The sequence below is a fragment of the Apis cerana genome, linkage group LG15, assembly GCF_029169275.1.
Source record: "Apis cerana isolate GH-2021 linkage group LG15, AcerK_1.0, whole genome shotgun sequence".
Taxonomy (NCBI): domain Eukaryota; kingdom Metazoa; phylum Arthropoda; class Insecta; order Hymenoptera; family Apidae; genus Apis; species Apis cerana.
The window spans coordinates 8,454,752-8,476,854 of NC_083866.1; the positions used below are offsets into that span (position 1 = coordinate 8,454,752).

At 43.7% G+C, this 22,103-nt stretch overlaps 1 protein-coding gene across 11 annotated transcripts in view; it reads right to left on the bottom strand.

The window, feature by feature from the left end:
* The window catches only part of LOC107997420 (suppressor of lurcher protein 1), a 317,598-nt gene that overhangs the window by 40,695 nt on the left and 254,800 nt on the right, over positions 1-22,103 (bottom strand). For all 11 annotated transcript variants that reach the window (XM_017056003.3, XM_062086068.1, XM_062086067.1 and 8 more), the window contains one exon: positions 353-539. In XM_017056003.3, coding sequence (XP_016911492.2) covers positions 353-539 — 187 coding nt within the window. The remainder of the gene's footprint in view (positions 1-352; positions 540-22,103) is intronic.

Here is a 22,103-nt window from a genome sequence, read left to right on the forward strand (position 1 = left end):
GTATTTGCAAACGTTTCCAGCTTCCCTGTAACTTGATCGGCTCGCTTTACTTATTATTGAAAAGCGTTAAACACGTGATTGACGTATTTAAACGAACGATTCATTTTTCACTCATCGACGTACCAGTTTTCACCTACGCATAACAATTTTTCAACTTTCGCGATATTTCAACCCTGCTTCCCACTGCTGATCCGATTCAATGATCGATCGCGCGCCGATACATTCAGAAACATTTTCTCCCCTCCCTCCCTCCCTCTCTCTACCGAATCTATTCGTAGCATGTAACCACAAGCAAGAGGAAAAACGGAGAGAAAGAGAGAGAGATAGGGGGGCGACAAACAGGGACACTCACTCGTTGGCCGTGTTCGAGGTATGATACAAGTTGAGATCGTGGAATACCAATTGGACTCGTTCCTTCCCCCGCCCCTGGAACTCGTACGTACAGTGCGTCCTCGGTGGATAAGGATTCGGATATCCCGGGGACGTGACCACCCCTGTCTTTGTCGTGTCGCTGTTGAAAACGATGTCGCAGAGTGACGCTGCAACAGAAACCAAAGTATTACGTTAAAACGTTGCATACGAACAATTTTCGCCAATTATCAATTATCTCGGATCAAATATATTTTCAAGGAAGAGAGGGAGTCGAGAGTTTGGTACAAAAGACAGACTGTTTGCGGGATACAAGCGGCGAAGGAGGAAAGGAGAGATTTTCTTTTTTTTTCTATGGACGAAAAAATTATCGGAGACATAGTTGGACGATGCAGATTGTCCCCAAGCGACGCTCGCAATTTTAATTAATTGGCTTGGCGTTAATTACCGGATACAAAGAGTATTAATTTATTGTCCGTCTGGTTCATTGCGTTGTTTGCGTAATTAGTTGGCTGCTACTCGACGCGTGAAACGTAGACGCTTCAAAGGCGTGCCATGAATTTACACACGCGTTTGCCGCGAGAATTGTTTCGACGGCCGATGCACAATTTTCACTCGTTTTCGCATCCGACGAAACCCGTGATTCCCTTTCCACTTACTGCCGATCGATGGAAAAATTTCCCACGAACTTTGTGTCCAAAAATTTTGTGAATCAAAAAAAAAAAGAGAAAAGGAAAAAGGGAAAAGAAAACGTTAAAAAATATCACGCGTTATTCCACGGACGACTCGAAAGATAGGATACGACGCGACAAAGATTTACCGCGTGGAAAGCAAAAGGGCGAGCGAAGTGATATGTACGATGGCTCATGAATGTTGCATGACTGTTTGGATCACAGTATCACAGATCTCGATACTCGAGGTTATTAGCATATCGAAAATATTGCTCTCGTACTGGTCTTCTTTCTCCGTTCTCGTTGGAATAACCAGATTCTTCAAAGAATCTTTTCAATCGCGAACAGACGAATGCATTAATTATTACCCATCGACAAAGGAGCGATAACGGAGAGACAGAAAATTGCCGTTTCTAATATTCGCCTTTCTCCTTTCCCTCTTTTTAAAACGCGAGATAAAAGGAAAATATATTTACATCCGACTCACGATAAATGCCACGATAACCAGGTTACCCGGAGAAGCGGCTCTTGCTGACTTGCCGCGATTACTGGCCGGTGTTTCGCTTCGTTAGCGGCCAATTCCCGGGGAAATGGCATAAGCAATCGAGGGAAAGCACGGTGGTGAACAAAAAACGCGAGAATTCCTCCGAGCGATTCGCGCAGCTCGCGAAATTAACGAGCCGGCGAGTGGCCCCCGCTCGAGGAAATTTTTCGGACGAGTTTTCAGCTCGGGCAAAAGCAGCGGTGCCGTGCATTGAATTGAATCGTAGCTTTCGTGAAAACCGAACGACGCGAAGAAAGAGATCGAGGGAAAATTGTGGAAGAAAATGGCCTGTATGAAATTGGGGGCCAATTTCGGGGATCGGCCTCGTTTCGCTCGGCTCTTCGCTGTGCCTTTATGCGCGCCAATGCGCGCAAGAAAGGGGAGCAAAGAGGAGAAAGAACGAAAGGAAAAGGCGAGCGGACGCTTGTTTACCGCGCGTTCATTATTTAGGCCTCGTGCGCGGGGCTTATCGACTTTTGAACGCCCGGTTTGTACGGCGGCTCGAATAACGAGGGAGGGGAAGAGGCTGGAAGGGGGTAAACGTTTTAATTTGCATTCATGAGCCGTCTTCTGAAAATTCTTAGGAGACCACGTTCAAAGTATTCCAAGTACGTCTTCCCAGGTTATATTCCAAGGGACGAATTCACTTATGACGATCGATGCGTCTACTTCCAACAATATGCCCCCTCCCTTGAGTCTAACGTATTCGTCGAGTGGCCGATTCGGATCAGGGGGATGAAGGGGAGAACCGAATTTAACGGACGGAGAGAAGCGTTGAAAATTGCTCTTGTTTGCTCGTTTATCCTCGAAATTGTCGCCGATGTTTATAAATCGTACCAACAATCGTTGCTGAGAAGAACCGTGAGAACGCGAACTAATTGATCTTAAATCTCGTTGGATCGAGGAGGATCTCGCAATTTTCGAGACAAAGATTCAACAGAGGGATTACGAATGGATTTTTGTACATTTTTGCACTTTTCCAAAAGTTGGTTTTCCGTTCCCGGGAACGTTTCGAAATGTTTGTCGTGTTTTTGGGGATAGGTCGATGAGAAGAGGTGAAGTCGCTCGAAGCGAACGAGAGATAAAACGCTGTTGGAATTTTTGGGCCAGAAATGGTTATTTTTCCGAGAATTGCAAAAGAATTATTACAAGATAAATACGTTTATTGGAGATATATCGGTCGCAACTTATAATTCCTGAAGCGTGGTTTACTTTTTTGCAATCCCATCGTATTTTATTATAAACAGATCAAACTTTTCGTATCGCGAATTATTAACGGATATTATTAATGGAAATCGCACAGCGTTTAATCAGATTAATGCCAGATTAAATATCCATATTTACCAATATTATTTGCGCGTCTCCTTTTCGAAAATTTCCCCGCATTTTCCTCCTTTTTTCAATCGCTTCATTCGAATTTTCTCGCTATTTAAACGAGAGAGAAAAAAAAGAAAAAAGCAGGAAGAAACACGATTCGAAATTATATCTTGGAACCTGATCAAACGATCGCAATTAATTCCGCAATCGAATCTTGGTGGAACGGCGCGAAGGGCTAATTAAAATCTCGTTGGTCGAAATTTAATCGCGCTTCATTCTCGTTTCACGCTACGCGCATTCCCTGAAACCAGCGCGGAAACTCGTGCTCGCGAAATTTCGGTCAAATTTCGTCAACTGTATCGCCAATCCCTCCCTTACGTTCCCTCCGAACGCGCGAAAAAGGAAGTTGCAAAAACCATTGGAGCCCCCCTCCGTCGGGCAATTTCGCAAACGACGCGGCGCGGAATTGTTTCGAGCTCGTTTCACTCGTCGTCCAATCTGATCGCGCAGTATTTAACCGAGCAGGACGACCGAGTCAGCAGTATTAATAATTTCTGGAGTTGGGAACGGAGGGGGGAGTTGGAAGTTTGGCGGAATTAATTTGAACGCCATTTGCTGGTCGCGTCTTGCCGACCAAGTAACCGGCCAAGTAACCGCGAGCAGACGCAATTCGAAGCTTAGTATCCCTCCCCCCTTGCAGATCGCGCGACCCGTGTCCGCCATTACGCTCAGCAGAATCGCCGCCGCCGTGAATATCCTGTTCCGTTTCGGTGATGCAGCCTCGTATTTTCTTGCATTATTCACGCGCGGACGTTTGAACGCGCGGTTTCCACCCATTTCTTCGTCCCTCTTTCCACACGTGAGAGCCAGAAAGTGTATCGTATATATATATATATGTATGTATTTTCCAGCAACTTTTCGTCAGGAAATCTCCGTCGCTTCTTGCTAGACGAATATTTGTCAACGAGATTCTATCGATGTTTAAGAATTGGAGGAATGGGGGGAAGAAGAGAAGGGGAGGGAGAGGCGAAGGAATGGTATGGGAAACGGGGAGATGTATACGGTTGAAAAATCGGCGCATACGCGGCGGAGAAAAATTTGAGAAAGATTTTTTTAGATTCCTCGTCGTACGATGATCTGATACGCGATCATTAATCCTGTAATCGAATTCGTTTCGCGTATGGACGAATAAATAGGGCGCTGTTGCGACTATTGGAGGATAATGGGAAGAGAAAATCGTATTTTTAATGCAACGTAACATAACGTCGCGTTATTCATTTATTTATTTCTTTAAACGAGGAGATATCGCATAATTAAGATGTTAACGAATCGTATCCGAGCGGACGGAAAATTTACGATTACGTTATTTTCGCTATGCGCCGCTTAATTGACGGCCGAAAATGCGACTGCGTGCCCCCTCCCCTCCCCCCAATAAAATTGTCGTATATTCCACTCACGCATAACGGAACAAATTGCCTCAAAGTATGATGTAAATGTAATTATTTTACCTTACAAAGCGTATCCATTGTCGGTAACGATATCCGGGAAATTTAATCGAACCCTTCCCTCCCCGTTTCGTCTTCCCTGCCATTTCGAATTCTCGTCTCCCATTTCTTAATCCGATAAAATCCTAATCCAATTCATTTTCCAATTTCTCCAAGTCTGGACGCTCGTCGAAGGAAGAAGAAAAAATACACCTTTTTTTTCGATCGTTACACAATTTATGAAAGATTCGACACGAGTAAATTCTTCGAATCGGTTAACGGTGGAAAATGGAGGGAGGGGGAGCGTGGAACGAATTTATCCCGTCCAATATGTCCGCCGCTTTATCTCATGGTTTAAGGTGTTATATAATTTCCGATACACCGGGGGCCGACGAAAACCCCCTCCCTCCCCGCAGGCCTGTTTCATTGTGTTTCACGAATTTCCATTTTACGGTCTCTTGACTTAAACCGATTAACCGGTGAACTCTCCGGTATAACGGTATCTCGTTTCATTAACGTTGTTAACTCGGTTTCAAAATGCTTTCCAGCTCGTGTTTGGGCCTTCTACGTATATGTGTGTGTATGTGTATGGACGAACGAGAGAAGAGAAGAAGATTGGCCGGTTCTCGTCAACGAGAAGAGAAAATAAACTTGTATCGAGTTGTGGCGAAAAGATTATCTCTCAATCTTGCGATACGTGATGCGAATAACTCCAATGTTCCTCGAATTAATCGCTCTTTAGAGGCATTATTACGCCCTCGAAACGAATTTAAAACCGTGCTGTTGATCCTTTCTTCTTTCCTCCCCCTTTTTCCATTCTATTTTGCATTTTAAGTTCCTTCAAATACAGTATCAATTTGCACGTTGGATTCGATAACTTGTTATCACCATGTGAAATATCATTATTTAGATAGCTTACCCTCTACTCTACAAGTCATTTCTGGAGTCAGTGCGCTTTTATTTTCGCGACGAGCGAACAAATCGCTGTGTTATTTGGAGAAAAGTTAATCGGTGAGAGGTCGAGATATTTCGTTGTGAAAAAAAAAAAAAATAAATAAATAAAGTAAAAAAGGGAAGAAAAATATGTATATAAATTTATTTCCGCGATTTTTTCCGCGACCGATGTATCATCGAGTGTTTTGTACATTTTTCTCCACTACTCGTTTCATCTTGTTTATTAACGTTTTTTAATACGCAGGCGTGGATTTTTTTTTTCCCTTCCCCGAATCATCGATGAACGGGAAAAATGCACGATATTCAAAGTTCAAATTCCAGTCCCAATTCAAAGGGTCGAATTCAAATTTTAAAGGGAAAGTTGGCATGCAGCGATCAAATATTTTTTTTTTAATTGAAACGAAACTGCGACACCGCTTGTTTGATCTTTCAATTTTATGAATAAATCACCCGTTTACACAAGCGGGGGCCGGGGAACGGAAAATGGAACGAATACTTTGAGACTTGACAGGCGAGTTTGCGCCGGTTAATTGCATAGTAAATCGAATCGCTATTAGAATCTGGGAAGGAAAATGGTAATTTGGATGTATCATAACACGATACAGTTTCCCTAATAAATTTTGCATTGTTGTTCTGACAGTGACTGACAACAAAATTTATTCACCGAACCAACTCATTAAGTATCTGTCGGAAGTTAATCAGCGGTTAATCGCGCAAACACGCGCGTAATTTTCGAATCGTTTTATGGATTTGTAGCACCAAATCGTCCGAAACCGAGAGATACCGTTTCCAAATTATCGCTCTCTCCTTTCTCCGAGTGAAAGAAAAAAAAAAAATTCCATTTTCGGCACGAATATCACAAGTATATCATAAAAGAAGAAGAAACGGAAAAACTGTTTTTACTTGGCAAGAGCGGAAAGTTAGTTTCGTTCGCGTTCTTACGATCGATGCGAGATCATTCTTCCAAGAATCGTGGGCGACCTTTCGTCAGTTTCCGAGACGTCGAAATCGCGTATTTCCAATCGTCGACGATCGACGCCGGAGTTGGACGATACTCCCTCGGGCTGGGAGAGGCAGGGGATCGATAGAACAAACGAAAGATAGACGGATAGATAGATGAAGAGAGAGAGAGAGAGAGAGGGCGACGCCACAAACGGAAACCGACGCTGGTGTCTGGCCGTGGAATTCTGGAAAACTGGCGAACCGTGGTTGGTTGCACCGTGGTTTTGTCTCGGGCACGAACCGCCGTGGATCCGGATGCCGGGAAGAAAAGGGGAGGAAACGAGGTGGAGGAGCTCGCGGACGAAGCGGGAGAGAGAAAGAGGAGGGTAGATAAGGGAAGCATGGAAATCGAGAGGGGAATAGAGCGGAGACGGAAAGGAGGAAGGAAGAGAAGTTACTTAACGTCGCTGCAAAATGGAACGGTAACTAATTCTGACTAGAGCGGCTGATTTATCGGCTTTTGCTTCTTCATCGTTGCCTTTCGTCGTCCCTCGCGTATCTCTCTTTCCCACTTCCCAAAGTGTTCTCGCTCTGTCACAGATTTCGTTACGCTTCCCGCTTCCAAGATACACCCCTTTCGCAACCTGTCTCTCTCTCTCGAAGGAAAGAAAGAAAGAAGGAAAGAAATATTCCGAAATGTCGAGAGGCACGTTTCTCAATTTTTTTTTCCACTCATTAACTCGAAGAGCAAAGTTACGAGTCGATGTCGATGGTAATTTCATTTCGGGTTCATTCCGTTGAGGATGGAGGAGGTAAACGGTATTTTATCGGTTATTGCCTTTCTTTTTCCCTCCTTTTCCTTTCTCTCCTCTTATTTTCCCAACGATGACGGAACTCGCTATTTTTCATCATACAGCCCGTCCTAATAACTTTCCTTCGCAACTTGGAGCAACGTCATCCCGTTGTCCATCCTTTCTTCCCGTCTATTTTTCTCCCCTCTTCCTTCCAACTTTCCGCCCCCCTCCGCCTCAAAGACAAATATTTTGATTGATATCGTTTTCATCGCTCGATCGCATTTCCATTAGTTGATGAGCTTCTCAGGACGGGTGGAGGAAGAGCAGGGAGAGGAGGGCGGGGACCGATGTCGAAGAGGCGAAGAGAGAAGAAGAGAAAAAGAGGAGGAGGCATTGTGCGGCCGATCGACGAGTCGGCCGACGAGGATGACGCGCCGCCAATCGTTCGGGATTTCTGTTTGGAAAAACGAAATATCGAGGCGAGGACTCGGTTACCGAGGGGGGGGGCGAGTGAAAAAGAAGCGCGATTCCTTGCCATTCCTCTCCTTCCTTCTCCACGAAACACGGACGAGACGCGTGCCCCCCTCCTCCCCCCGCAACGGCGGCCAATCGATATCCTCGCGTTACGCGCTCTCGTCGTTCTCTTACCGCGTCGTGCCACCGGCGCATCCATCATCTCCGTCAGGGATAGGGGAGAGCTCGTCTATCAAGGGACCGATTAGCGACGATAAAGATCTGGAAATGAATGGACCGCGCCACTCGAACGGCTCATTGTCCTCGTGTCCAACCGCTCGATTCTCCGCCATCCCACCCCTCCCCCTTCGCAAACAATCGTGCTTCGAATTATTAATCACGGTGTGACGGATACGGGCGAATAATTACGGACAAGTTTTAACAACACATCCATCGTGGTTTCGCCGTAGAATCCTTGTTTTACCTATTTCGCACCTTTCCGGTCCGATAAAAGTAAACGAAGGAATTATCGTTCTGGGAAAAATTGCACGGGTCGGATTAGATTTGGGACTAGCTTTTGAGAGATATTAGTCGAAAGGGCGAAAGGGAGGGCGGCGAGAGTCGATTTTCTTCTTAATTTCCATGCAAAATACGCGTAATCCGAGTTGATTCGTTTTATTAGCAGTGGATATCCACGGTTTCGACGGGGCCAAAAATCCGGTTACGCTTGTATCTCGGCCTCCCCTTTCATTTACATGCCCGTGTACACGATACGCGAACGGTGGAACAACAGAGTCTCGGATACGACAGATCCATCCCCCCGCTTATTTTTCCTCTCTCTTTTTTCTCGCTCGTCTGCGACGCGAAACGACGATCGCCGATCGCCGACAACCGATCCCTCTTCCCGATTTAACCGCGAGAGCGACCTTTCCCGACACTTTCTCCTTTTTTCGCCCGTGCGATGCGATCGTTCTATCGGCTTAATATCAACTCATCTGTGCTCGGACATCGTCGAACGGAGGTGGCGGTGAACAGATGCAGCGCGAACTCGAATCGTACATTCGTCGACTGGCCAGTGAATAATAAGGAATAAAATGTACGGGTTTAATCTAATGAATATAATTAATTACGTTGCGCGTGTCTGTTTGCAAAATATTTGAAACGAGGAAAAGAAGTAGGCGCCAACATTCGATAACAAAATTTCAGTGAACTTTAAATTCTATAACAGTTAAAAACTGTTTTCGTTTTGGGATCCACGTAATCCTACAGAAGAGTCGTCGCAATAATTGCGCTCCTTTCCTGAGGACTCCGTAGCCTTTGATTAATTATATCTGTTTATAACATTTGAAGTGTGTGGAATAGGCGCCGACATTCGATAACAAAATTTCAGTGAACTTTAAATTCTATAACAGTTAAAAACTGTTTTCGTTTTGGGACTTGAGCCTCGAGAAGAGTCGTCGCAATAATTGCGTTCCTTTCCTGAGGACTCCGTGGATGGACTCTGTAGCCTTTGATTAATTATATCTGTTTATAAAATTGTTTATAACATTTGAAGTGTGTGGAATAGGCGCCGACATTCGATAACAAAATTTCAGTGAACTTTAAATTCTATAACAGTTAAAAACTGTTTTCGTTTCGGGACTTGATCCACGTAATCCTACAGAAGAGTCGTCGCAATAATTGTGTTTCCTTCCTGAGGACTCCGTGGATGGACTCTTTCGATCCATCATATATTATTCTAGGAATTTTCCTTAGATCGGGGATCGCTCGTGTACCCCAGCGAAGAATATCGAGGGAGGGCTTTGGAAGCTGAGAATCCTCTCAAGATCGGAAACTTCAGAATCTTGTGAATTTAGCGATGAACGTAAACGCACCAACTTTGCTCTTGATCGGTTTAGAATAGAAGTTTGCAATAAATTAATTTTATCGCTACATGGAACGGGTTGGAGGTAAACAATTCATGAGATTTTTAATCCAGACAGTGAAAAGACAGCGAGATATCTCCTGGAAACGAGAACAAAGCAAGAGGTCAGGAGGGATTAGAAACGTGTAACGTTACGTTGCAGAAAGAATATTTAACAAAAAAATTGTTCTACCAAAAGGGGTCCATCTGACAAATACACTTTTCGATGAATCCTTGGCTGGAATAATGGCTCGAAGAGCCCCTCGATTTCGAACGAATTACATTCCCGTTTGTATATTTAACGATTGATATACATATTTCGACCGGTCCTCGATTAACCGCGAGGAATCCCGTCAAACATTACAACTCATCTTGGCCCGTTTGGGCAAGTGGACGCGAGTCAATTTACACTTTCCGCGGTTTCAGGCGTGGACGTGAATATACCGTCAAATGACCAACTCTCCGCTAATATTGAATCACGCACTGGATCCCCACGGTCGCAGGACAAACTACTGCCGTCCCGACGATGCGACCATAGAATTACCGCTTTGCTCAAGGCTAAGCTGGTTTACGATACGATTTTCGACAAGGGGGGCATTTCCACGCGGAACGATCCACTTGGTCCGAAGTTTGTTTTAATTCTTGTCCGATCGAACGGGATGGACGCGGCGTAAATCTAAATTACACGATTCGATATACGCGATAAACGAAATTCACCCGACTGATTTGGGAGAGTTTAACCGATCGATCGGCCGGATTCTGGATTCCAATCAGCTTTTCGTCCCTTATTGCTCGTCTCCTGCTCGTCATCCTCCTCGTCGGAAGATATTCGCACGTATACGGCGCGGTAGAAAGCAAAACTCGTGTTATCATTGAAAATAACGGCGATTTAATAGTAAGTAAGTATGGTGTTAAATTTTTCTTGCACTTGTCAAATACTTGCTATATTTTTTTTACACGCATTTCGCATCGAGGAAGAAGAAACAAAAGGAGAGTTCGAGCTCCACCGAATATCCCGACTCTTTCTTCTTTCTCCTCCTTTCCCCTCATGTTTCGCACATCATATCGATATATCGGTCACCGCGATTAATAAATAAACGATAGAGTTTAACGAATATCCGAAGCGAGCGGGTGTTGCCCGTCCTCGATGTTGATCCGCGAAAAACCGCGATCGAAAATTTCGATGATTGCGGGATAAACATCGATCGGGTATAAATGGCGCGGTATAAATTCAATTTGGACGGAACGATGGGTTGATTTGCGGGGAGAGATTGTTCGTCGCGCGGATGAAAAAAAAAAAAGGAAGGAAGGAAAAGGAAAAAGGGGCGAGAATTTTCTTTTCGAAAAAAAAAAAAATAAAGAAAGGAAAAAAAACTTGGAAACCTGTTTAAAAATTTCCAAAGAGTAAATTAGTAATTGGTTATAAAAGTTGGGAGGGGAATAACCTGAGGGAAATTCAACTTTGTCGTCAAACTTTAACTTATCTTGGGGGGAGGGATAATGCTCGTCCCGAGCATCGATTCAACGAGATTTTAATGAAAAACTTTTCATATGATCATTTGTAACTCTCGATTAAATAAGAAAGGAGCGCGCGCGAGAAAGAAACGTTTCTCTCTTCTTTTCTTCCCTCTCTTAAACGCAAATTCTCTCTCTTTCTCCCCCTCTCCCCTTCCCCGGAGAAGGGTCTGAAAAATATTACGTTGTCGAACGCGATATCGGAAGAAGGCGAATAAATAATGGAACACGAGTAAATATCATACGTTTCCGATTTTTCAGTTTTCCGATCGGATAAAGAGTTTGTGCAACGCGGCGTTCCTGTTTATTTCGCTGTTCATGCTCCCGGACGCGGGCCGGCGTGAGAAAAGGAAAACATGGGATGCTTGGGAGGGGGGGAAAAAAGGGAAAAGAAGAAAGGGAAAAAAGAAGGAACGTTCGATAATCGAATCCATCGTTTCAAATCTGTATTTCCACGGATTTGTTGTTATCCCCGATGAAAATTAATATTTTTCCCTCCGCGATATTTTATACCCGATATTCCACGATTTTTTTCCCGTTCGTCTGACATCACGAATAAATTGGAATCTTATTATTTTCGTCGTGTAATACTGGCTAATGTTCTTTAATTTCGTTTTCAAAAAGAACGATACTTTTTACGAATTTTCAATTTCTCTTCAACCTGATCGTCTCGAACAACAGATACAACGGGTGATCTTTATCTTGTGGTTAACACTTTCGAGCATCGTTGCAGGGAAAAGGAATCGAAAAGGATGAATCAATATCGCGAAGATGGTTTATTATTTGGCAAGAGCATTAGAAGAGGCGTGACAACGGTATTGCTCGTTCCATCCACTTTACGCCCTCCCATAAATATCCCTTAATACGCGCAGGTATAATGCAGGGTATATCGATGCAGCCATCGTTGTTGTACAAACATAAATATGACTGCACGCTCGATAAACGAGCAACACGAGTCTCTCCACGGTAAATTTCTCCGATGCATAAGTTAATTTATTTTTTAACCTATTCCTAACTCCCTGCACGGAGAGAAAACATTGCTAAAGCCATCCACTCTCTCTCTTTTCGTTGACCTTCGCTACTGGTTTCCATTCCCTTTTAACCCGCGTAATTTTACCTTCATTTTGCTCTCTCTTTCTCTTTTCAGTAGCAAAGGTCAACGATTTCGATTCCCTTTCGTAATTTTATCGTCGAAATAATATATTTGCACGAAAAGAGAAAACGCGGTTCGAAACTTGTCAAAGTTATCGCTCTCTGAGCCACCCACTCTCTTTCTCTTTTCAGTCAGCGAGGGTCGACGATTTCGATTCGTGGTAATGTTGTTTCGCGACCTTGGTCGATCGAAATTTTTTGTCGTCCAACGTTTTCCAAGACGATAGAAAGGAGGAGGCGAATCGCGTCCGCAAAGGTAGACGTCTAATGTTCGGCTAATGACGAATCCACGGTCGAGAAGGAAAGAAAAAGGTCCCCTCTGCCCCGAGATATATATTACTTTGCTACTTGTCATCTTCTGCTACTTTGAGGCGAAGGAAGAGGGGTAAGAAGAAGAAGAAGAAGAAGAAGAAGAAGAAGGGGCGCTCTTCCTTTTTCCGATGTACAATCGCGAGACGCGTGTCGAGTTGGGAATCAACGAGATAGAGTTTTGCGGCGCGCTTGTCAAAGTGTGTGCACGGGCAAAAGGATCCCCCCACCCTCCTCCTCCGTCTCGGATCGCACAAAGGAACGAGCGAGATTTTCGGTCGGTAAATTTATAACGCGATCGCGAGCGAGGGAAAGGTATGTTTTAATAAGATTTCTCGACCAGGAATTAAACGTTGTCATCGAGCGCGATTATTCGATCGACTACCGGTTTTTTTTTATCTTTAAACGAAAGAGCTCGAGAAATCGATTCGTTTGACTCGAGATTATTCTCTGGCCCGGGATAATAATAATAATAATAATAATAATAATAATCGAGGACGGGATAAAAACGTTGCTCGAAACTTTATGCGACAACGATACGTAACGCAGAGATAAAAGTTATAAATATTCATCGGTTAAAAATCGAATATTTTATTCGTAATTATTTCATTTTGCCTTGTCAACGTTTCGACGCAACGTACGATCCGTTTGAAATATACATATATATATATATTCGCTTCGTAAGTGGATGCGCGCGAAATAATTATTCAGAATTTCGAGAGGGAGCCAAAGTTGGGCAAAAGTTGGGAAATTTTATACACTGTTTGATTGCAATTTACCTCGGTTACCTCGGTCTATCTATCGTCGATCGAATTTTTTCGTTAAAAGTTAATTTCTCTCTCTCTCTCTCTCTCTCTCTCTCTCTCTCTCTCTCGCGAAACCTTTCGTTGATTTTAATTAAACGATATTATTGAAAACGTATGCTTGGAGGTATTTTATATTTAAAGTTTTCATCAATTCCATTTTCATCAATCGTATTATATATCAGCGAGCGGAAGAGGGGGGGGGGAGGGGGATCGATAGTCGATTAATTATTGTGAAAACGCGCAATAATAAATAAATAAATCGAAACGCAACGTAGTAGGTGTAAAAAAGCTCGGTTTTTCTTTTTTCTCTCCCAATGCAATCGCGCGCAAATAACATCATCCGCATCAATATCCCCCGGTATTGACATTTATTTTTACTCTTCATTCCTTCGACTCGTATCCCCGAATTCGAAGAAATTAACGCGTTGACGATCGGAGATAATGGATGAAGCGTAATATTCGTATCGATCGATCTTGGCGCGTTAAACGCGTGAAAAGAGGGAGGAGGAGGAGGAGGAGGAGGTCTTGATCCATCCTCTCGAATTTCGCGTTCCACTCTATTTGGTTAGTTACGTTCCCTTCCCTGGAATATGTAAATGCCTCTCGAAACTCGAGTTCGATAAAATTCCCCGCTTTTTCTTCTTTTACGTTCACGATCGCGCGTGTTCACGATTTTCGAAATGAAATTTTCTCATGCTCGAGAAGGTCTTAATGGTACATAAAGTATCATGAATAGGGAAATAGGGCGCAGGTTGCGTAATATCGCCGTAAAAGGGTATCTTAAACGGATCCTCTTTTGTTTAAAGAGAGAAATTCTTCTTTACGAGATTTATACAAATTTCAAACTCTCTTCCGATAAGAGGGTAATAGGATCGCGATAATTCTCCTTAACGCGATCGAGAGGAGGTTTTTTTTTTCTTTCTCTTTTAAGAATAATAATCCGTAAATAGATCTTTAAGAAAAAGAGTCGAAGATTTGGAAGGAACGAGATAATTTTTCGTTTGTTTATATATATATATAAATATCGAGAAGGGGAAGAATTTTCAAAGTTGCCAGCAATGCCACGCAATCACGTATAAGAAAAATATATTCCTTCAGCAAAACTCGTACGTTTATATTTATCGTTTCGTCAACAGGTTATGGGCCCTAAATAAAAAAAAAAAGAAAACGTGAAATATAACCTAGTTAGATCGGCTAACGTTTTGCACGAAAAATTTCAAAAAGATACGCTTGCGAAAGAGAAATGTATCGATTACACCGTGGCGGAAGAAAGTTATAAATATTTCTCACGAAACTGGTGCACAACCTTCGCTCGCCTTCACCTTCTTTCCTCTTTTCAACCCTCTTTTCCATAAATATATACCTCGTTAGTCAATTCGCGAACCTGATTAATATTAAAAATTTATGCAGATTAGGTTATCGCGTGGCGGTTGCGTCGAGAATGCCACGTTTACCTCGTGAAAACCTCCGCGTTTCGTTGTAGAGAGTCGTGAATAATAACGAATAATACGCCAATCATCGGGAACGAACGTTTTTTTATCGCTCGTTCCGCTAAAAAAAAAGAAATATTAAATAATTCATTATGAAACCTCCCCGATTTAATTACAATCGGAACGTATTATATGGACACATTTCACGCAAGATGACTGCGAAACGATACACCGTTGTGTTACATTCTCCCACGTTATTATATATCCGTGGAAAATGTGGTTTATCGAAAAATGAGACGCAGAGAAAGCGTCATTAAAGCGTCACGGTTGTAAAAAACACCGTTACACCTTCGCCCCATCCTGAGAATACCGTGAAAAGTCCAGGAGACGAGATTCGAGACGAGACGCGGGCAGGAAGAGAGGAACGAGACGAATTTCAACCAAGAAATATATATATATATATATATATATATACGAAACGTATAAACAGAGAGGAAAGAGAAAACACGGAGAAAAACATCGTTAAATGCTCGCAATTCACGAGTTTAATACAGAGAGGAAAAAAGAAGGGAAAATAGAAGGATAGAAAAAGGGTGGTGAAATCGGTGGTGAGCATTATCCTGGAGGGCAACCGAACGTTAAGAAGCGAGGTCTCCTTCCCCGTGTTCCGGCTCCGTGCGAGATTAATTCCCGGTCGTCGTCCTTTGTAAATTTCAGCCAAGAATTTCGTCGTGTACCGTGGTCGTGCGTGGCTTATATTATCTCGTTCCCCTACACTCCGCCTCGTTATACAATTCTCGGGGGGGATTTGCGGGGACGTGTGCGAGAGAGAGAGAGAGAGAGAAAGGGGGGCGAGTAAAGACAAAAAGCGAGGAAGCGCGGCGGTAGATTCCTCAAAGGAAGGAAATTGTGTATCGCGAATAAAAGAATAGGCCACGAAACTCCACTCCGCGAGGTAATTTGCGAATTTCGAGGGGAAATTCGTTGGATGTCTTTGCGCTTCCCCTCCCTCGTACTTGGCGTCCTGTTTCTTGCACGCGTCACGGCTCATTATAAAAGTCCCACCGGAGGTATCTGGCGGAGGAAAAGCGAATTAAGCGTGGAGAGGAGCCGCCGCGAATTATTCATGCGTTAAAGGAAAGGAAAGGAAAGGAGAGGAGAGGGAGGGAGAAAAAAGAGGGAGGAGGAAACGTGCGCGTTTACGCGTGCACGCGAGAACCGTTACGAGGATCGTTGGTAATTTAATAAGTAAATTGTTGGAAAATTAAAACACCGGTGGAACAATGTATATATTAATTCGTCGGGTTATTCTTACGATCCATCGAATATATTTTTCATCCGAGTCGAGGATCGTTCGTAATTTAACGAGTAGATTCTGCGCATTCTGGTGTTGGAAAATTAAAACACCGGTGGAAGAGTATACGTATATGTATATATATATATATTAATTCGTTGAATTATTCTTACGATAGCATCCATCGAATATATCTTTCATGCGAGTGGAGAATGCTTTGTAATTTAACGAGTCCGATTCTGCGCACTCTGGTGTTGGAAAATTAAAACACCTGTGGAAGGACATATATTATTTCGTTGAACCTGCGATTATCGCGTTACGTAAATAAAAAGAGAAAAGTCCGTCGAATACATCTTTCGTCCAAGCAAATTAATTTCACCGCGGGACTAGAAACGAAACTCGACAACAATTACGTCGTCGTATGAGCTTTCTAATATAAAAATTGGTGACGAATTTTTGTAAAAAGTAAAACTCGCACGATCGTGTATTTAATTCGGAAATAATCGGAGGGGTAACATTAATACTCGCCTAGTAACATTATCACGAGTAAATTATGGGCGGCGAGCGGGTGGTTGCTTGACGATAAAGCCAGTTTCCGATTCCATTCCCCGGGGAGGGGAGGGAAAAAATTCAATATCGGTCGCGGAAAATCGTCCGTCCATCGACCCCTACGAGGAAACCATTACTCCATACGGCCCCTTTCAATTTCATTCGCGAACGGCTCCGTTTCTCGCGAAAAAAAAAAAACACTGGAATAACGATAACCAAACTCGATAATCTCGGCTCTGCCGATAACCAACGTACAGAAATACGTCGTCGCAATTAACGACTCGACGAGCCTCTTCTCCCCCGATTTACTCGGTCAGCCAGGAGAACTCGAGAGTCACGGATAGACAGAAGAAGGATTCTCGAGATTCAAACGTGGCCAGACATCCAATTTCACGGGCGACGTTCCTCCACCCGTTCTTCGAGAATCATCGCGCACCTGAGCAACACCGTAACACCGCGCGAGGGTGGAATCGGGCCAACGAAACGCATTAACGCTAATCTGCCGCCACCAACCCCATTTGTCCGGACGACGTCTCCTGACCTACACCCTAACCGAATTAAACCCGAATTAAACCCGATATACACGTTCGACAAGCATTCTATTCTCATCGCAATAATAACGATAATCGTTGGATGGAGAATTTTCTTACTATTGTTATTTAATATTTAAATTTCGGGCCAAGTAGCGTCGCTCTTGCTTTAACGGCGTCGTTCCTCGACACCTACGGGTTGCGCTGCTCCTGGGAGTTGGTGAAACATGGTTCCGCGGAGAAAGGCGGGTTAGAGACGAAGCAATCGAGTATTTCTTGCGAGGAGGGAGAGTTGTCGAAGCGCGCCATCGTTTCCTTCCATCGGGCTGTTCAGTCTCGCCCGAGTTGGAGAGCCACACTTGCCACACACATATATATATATATATAGTTATCCACGGTTCGAGGCGGAAGATGGGGATGGAAGGATTCGCAGGAGCTGACCTCGACCGCTTATCGAACGTGGTTACCGGTACCAGCCACTCTCGGCTTATCCCTCAGGACACCGTCCGTCGCCCCAAAGACGACCCGGCTATCTCGCGCAACGTATTGTGTCCATCTTTTTCCCTCCTCCTCCCTGTGCCTCCAGCTATTTCTCTCTCCCTCGTTCGCGGAACACAGGAACGAATGCGTTCAGATACCAAAGATTCGAAAGAAGCGCCTTCTCCTTTTCTTTCTTCTCGGCAGCAATAATGGGCAGAGATAATGGAGAGGAGTTTTGGGTCCGAGGGAGATTAAAGCCGGCTTTCACGCGGTCAAGCATCGAGAATATCAAAGTTGGATATATAAAACTGTATTTTTAGAGGGGAGCGTTGTTTCGTTAACTCGTATCTCGCGTTTCGCGGATCTTCCCTTTTCCGCTTCGAATCCGAGAAAAAATTTCGAGAAATTAATCGTAATAGTTTCGTAAGAACTGTTGGGAGGTGATACGATTCTATAAATAATTCATCGCAGATCCCTTTTTCGCGAAAAAGGAATCAGGATGGAGGAAGAACGAGCAATGATAATAAATAATACATAAGCCTTCGATACGACAAATTCATCCTTTTACGATCGGGGGAGGTGATAATAATAACGTTATCCCGTCAAACTTCCTCTACGATTCCTCTACGATTACTCGATCTTTTCCTTAACTGGTATAAATCGAAAAGAGAGAAAAAAAAAGATACATAATTCGTTGGAAAATTCCATTGTTCGCGATGGGAATAAATAACGCTTTTTCAGGGGAAGGAATTTGCCAAAGTTTCTAGCCGCGGTAGAAAATTGAAAGGAATCGCGCCGATAGTCGACTTTGCCCATTACGCGGAATGGATCCGTTCCTGGCCAACTCTCGTGCGAATCACGAACTTTACGCCCCGGCATCGACCACGGCGTCTCGAGGAGGAGGCGAAGAATTCCTCTTAGAGGGATATCGCGTGTGTAATAACGGAGAATCGATTCGAATCGTGGTGTTTTTCGAAAGATCGAGGGACGGATCTGATCTCGTTCGTTTCGTAACAATGGGATCAAACATCTACGCGAAAATTCGACGATTCGAATAATCAGTTCCCGTCCCCATCGCGCGGCAAACTTGCGAGAATTCGAGAACGCCGACTCGAATAAGCGTTGCTCGCCGTGTTTGACGCCACAACCGAAATATCTACCAGCATAACGGGGTGTACATTACGCATTAATGTTCGAAATTAAAGGTAGCTTTCAGTTTAATTACTGCAACTCGACGGACGGGTACTTACCCATTCAGTCCATTGTGCAAAAGCGACCAACAATCTCGTTGCTTTTGTCGAGGCCAACCCGAGTGCTTCGAAAACTCGCCTCCGCGAGAAAATTTCTAATTAATAAAGGCGTTAACGCGTCCCACGGTTTCCGCACGTCGCTTCAACTATTTCCTTCGTTGCTCCACCTACGAATTTTTACCAAAATCTCCCTCAAATTTTTATTTCGAAACGTATCTCTGGCGAGAATCGAGATCACCTCGAGAGAGAGGGGGAGGGAGGGAGCATCGAATTTACACCGACGATAAAGAAGGCGCGAGCGCACGTGCGCGCATATTTCTTAAGACCGAATTGCGCGATCACGCGAATCGGCTAACCGACTCGAGTACATTCGAGCTATGGAATTGTTACGTGTACAGGAGCTCGGAGGAGAATGGATGCACTCGGTGATCCTGAATCGTGTCTTTTCGAAGCGTTTAACCCTTGGAGCGTATTCGTGGATGTTCGGTGCCGCGGGACTCGCGAAGCGGAAGAAACCGGTTTCGAAGAAATCGTCCAAGATTCCCCCTTCCTCCAAATCGTATTCGATTCGCGGAATTAAATTCATCTTGGAGGGGGATTTCTGTTAACGTGGGATAAAAAATTACGATTTCAAATAATCGATCGAGACGAACGGTTTTATAAGGCTTTTGTGACGTTTCTTTATAGATCGAGAGTGACCGGCTCCTTTCAACTGTTAACGTCAAACGGGGTGGAAGGGAGGGTCCGACGAATTTCTTTCCGAGGGGATTGCGAAGAGGGAAACAAAAGGAATATCGTTTTTTAACAATTTCGATCGTTTCAATCGGCGCAAAGTAAAGCAAATTTGTTTGCGAAATTATTTATACCGCAACACTGTTAATTACAGCCGGTATAAACGCTTGCCTTTGCACCGTGCTTGTACCACAAACGTAGTTAAAGCACGCTTTAAACAAATGACGCTTGTTTCGGCTAGTTTTGACACTATCCCTCGTTTGCTCCAACTCTCATTACACCACTAATGATATCTTCCTTTAACGCTCGTTTTCCGTGTCTGCCTCGTTACTAATCTTGCGTTTCTCGATTCGAATTTCATGCTCGTTTTTTAATAATTATTCGACAAATTGGATCAATGCAATGGATGTAAAATAAATACGCGTAGATAAGATCGTTAAAAGCGAAGCGATGAGGGATGTGTTAGTTGGAGGGTGTGTCGGTAAACTTGTCGACACAGCAGGATGTATATTTGTAAAAAAGGAATGGTCGGAGAATTCCTTTGTTTTCGAATCTCTCCGATTCTCTTTTTCTCGTAAAAATATCGGAGCCAAAAATTTAAACAAAACATTTAACCGGTGGTCTCATTGAAAAATAATATTTATCGTATCGTATCGGCGATACGAAGATATTAGATCGAAATTTAAGAAAGGAGAATTGCCGCGAATATTGCCAATTTTTCGCGTACATCGAACGTATCCAGAAGTTAGAAATTAAGCGTTAACGATAAACAGGAACAACGAAAATTCGAGTAAGCACAGATATTTTGATACTCGTGACGCGGAAATTTATCATTTCGAGAGAATAATTCGAATAATTTTAACGATTAACGAAAGAGAGAAAAAAAAATCGATAGAGTCCGTGTACACATACGTGTAATACCGGGATATAAAGTTAAATTTTATCCTGTCATCGTTTTGCAACACGACTCGATACCTTTAAAACGAGTCTCTTTTTTTTTACGCACAGCTCTGGAAAACATTAATAAAATCGGTCTATTTTATTCGAAAATTTTAATTCATCCCGTACGCAGCATTCTCAATTTACAATGTTTTACCAGATACTTGGGTCCAAGTCTATCGAATATCCAATCGATATATCACGCGCGCATGTGTGTATACGGAAATCAATAATGCAAATTAAAACATTTCCATGGGAGACCGTGTTACGTTCCCCCCGTATGTAATATTTATACGATCCGGAAACGAATTATTCCATATCGATTCGCGTCCCATCCGTGTCGCGATAACGATTAATCCGTGTATCGAGGATCTGGATTGATCGAAAAAAAATCTAATCTAACACAAAGATCGCGCTTCATTCGCTTGCCAAATTTTCCCCTTCAACGTCGAACAAACGTTGCGATTTTACGATCACGGAAAAAAGCTCGCCAGCTGTGCTCAGCCAGCAAACGGACGGTTCTTTCAGTTTGTCAGGAAATGATCGCTCGAGGGTCGCGAAGGCTCGAGAAATATGGTCTTCGACGATATATATGTCATATATAGAACGTAGAATCAAACAACGGCACACTTATACAACGCTACGACTCTCTTTCTACATATCGTTATATTTCGAATTAGATAAAAAAGGAAAGAATTGCAAAACAACGCGAATAACTGGGGATCGGAGGAAAGGTTTCGATAACGAAGGGATTCACGGTGGCGCGTGGCGTCCGAACGAATCGACGTAGCCGGCCAATTGATCCGAATTCGGCCACGCTCCACCGGTTACCCTCTATAGAGCTCGTAAACGCGTCGCTTTTAAGACGGTGCTTTGGCACACGTGCTCTTTCGCCGATTTCACTTATTCACGGCCTCCCCGCATTATCGCCTGCTCTTTTTTCTCTTTCCCTTTCTTCTCAACTTCCACCCGCCCCCCTTCCACTTGCTCCAGCTCTCGTTTCACGCCAATTTCTCTCCCTTCCCTTTCACCCAAGTAACGAGGATTTTCGAAGAATGGCCAAAACTCCCCTCCCCTCCCCTGGGGGTCGAATCCTCCGTTTTAAAAGTTTAGAATCCCGTTTGAAAACGAGCCACCCCAACTTCCCTCCAACTTTCCATCCGCGATTCTTTCCTAAATTCCCCTGCGCGCGTCGTCAGGCAGAGCCCGTATGAAATGGAAACGCTTCCTTCCTCCAACATACAACGCGATGTTCGCCCCTTCTGCTCTAAAGAGAATACTTGTGCTCTCTCGGAGTTGCGTGGGTTAATCGAAGCTTTGCGCGAATTGTTTATCAATCACGAGGATTTTTCTCTTCTCGTAACCACGGTTTCGTCAAAGAGCGTTCATCGATGCTTCTTGGAAAAGAGAGAGGAAAGAGAAAACACCCTTCCCTCTATGGTTGATGTAGTTTACAACGTCGATTTTCTTTCCACCATCTTCTCTCATCCCGCTCAGGAGGTCTTTCTCCTGAGGGAAGAACGATCGACGGTTAAGAATGTGGATAAGAAACGTGAAAAAAGACGGGGTTGGTTTTACTCTCGAGACGTTCTCTTTTACGCTTCCGTGTTTACGATTAAAAGTTTGGTAGGAAAGAAGAAGAAGAAGAGGAAAAGAAAAAAGAAAGAAGAGCAACGAAAAATGTTT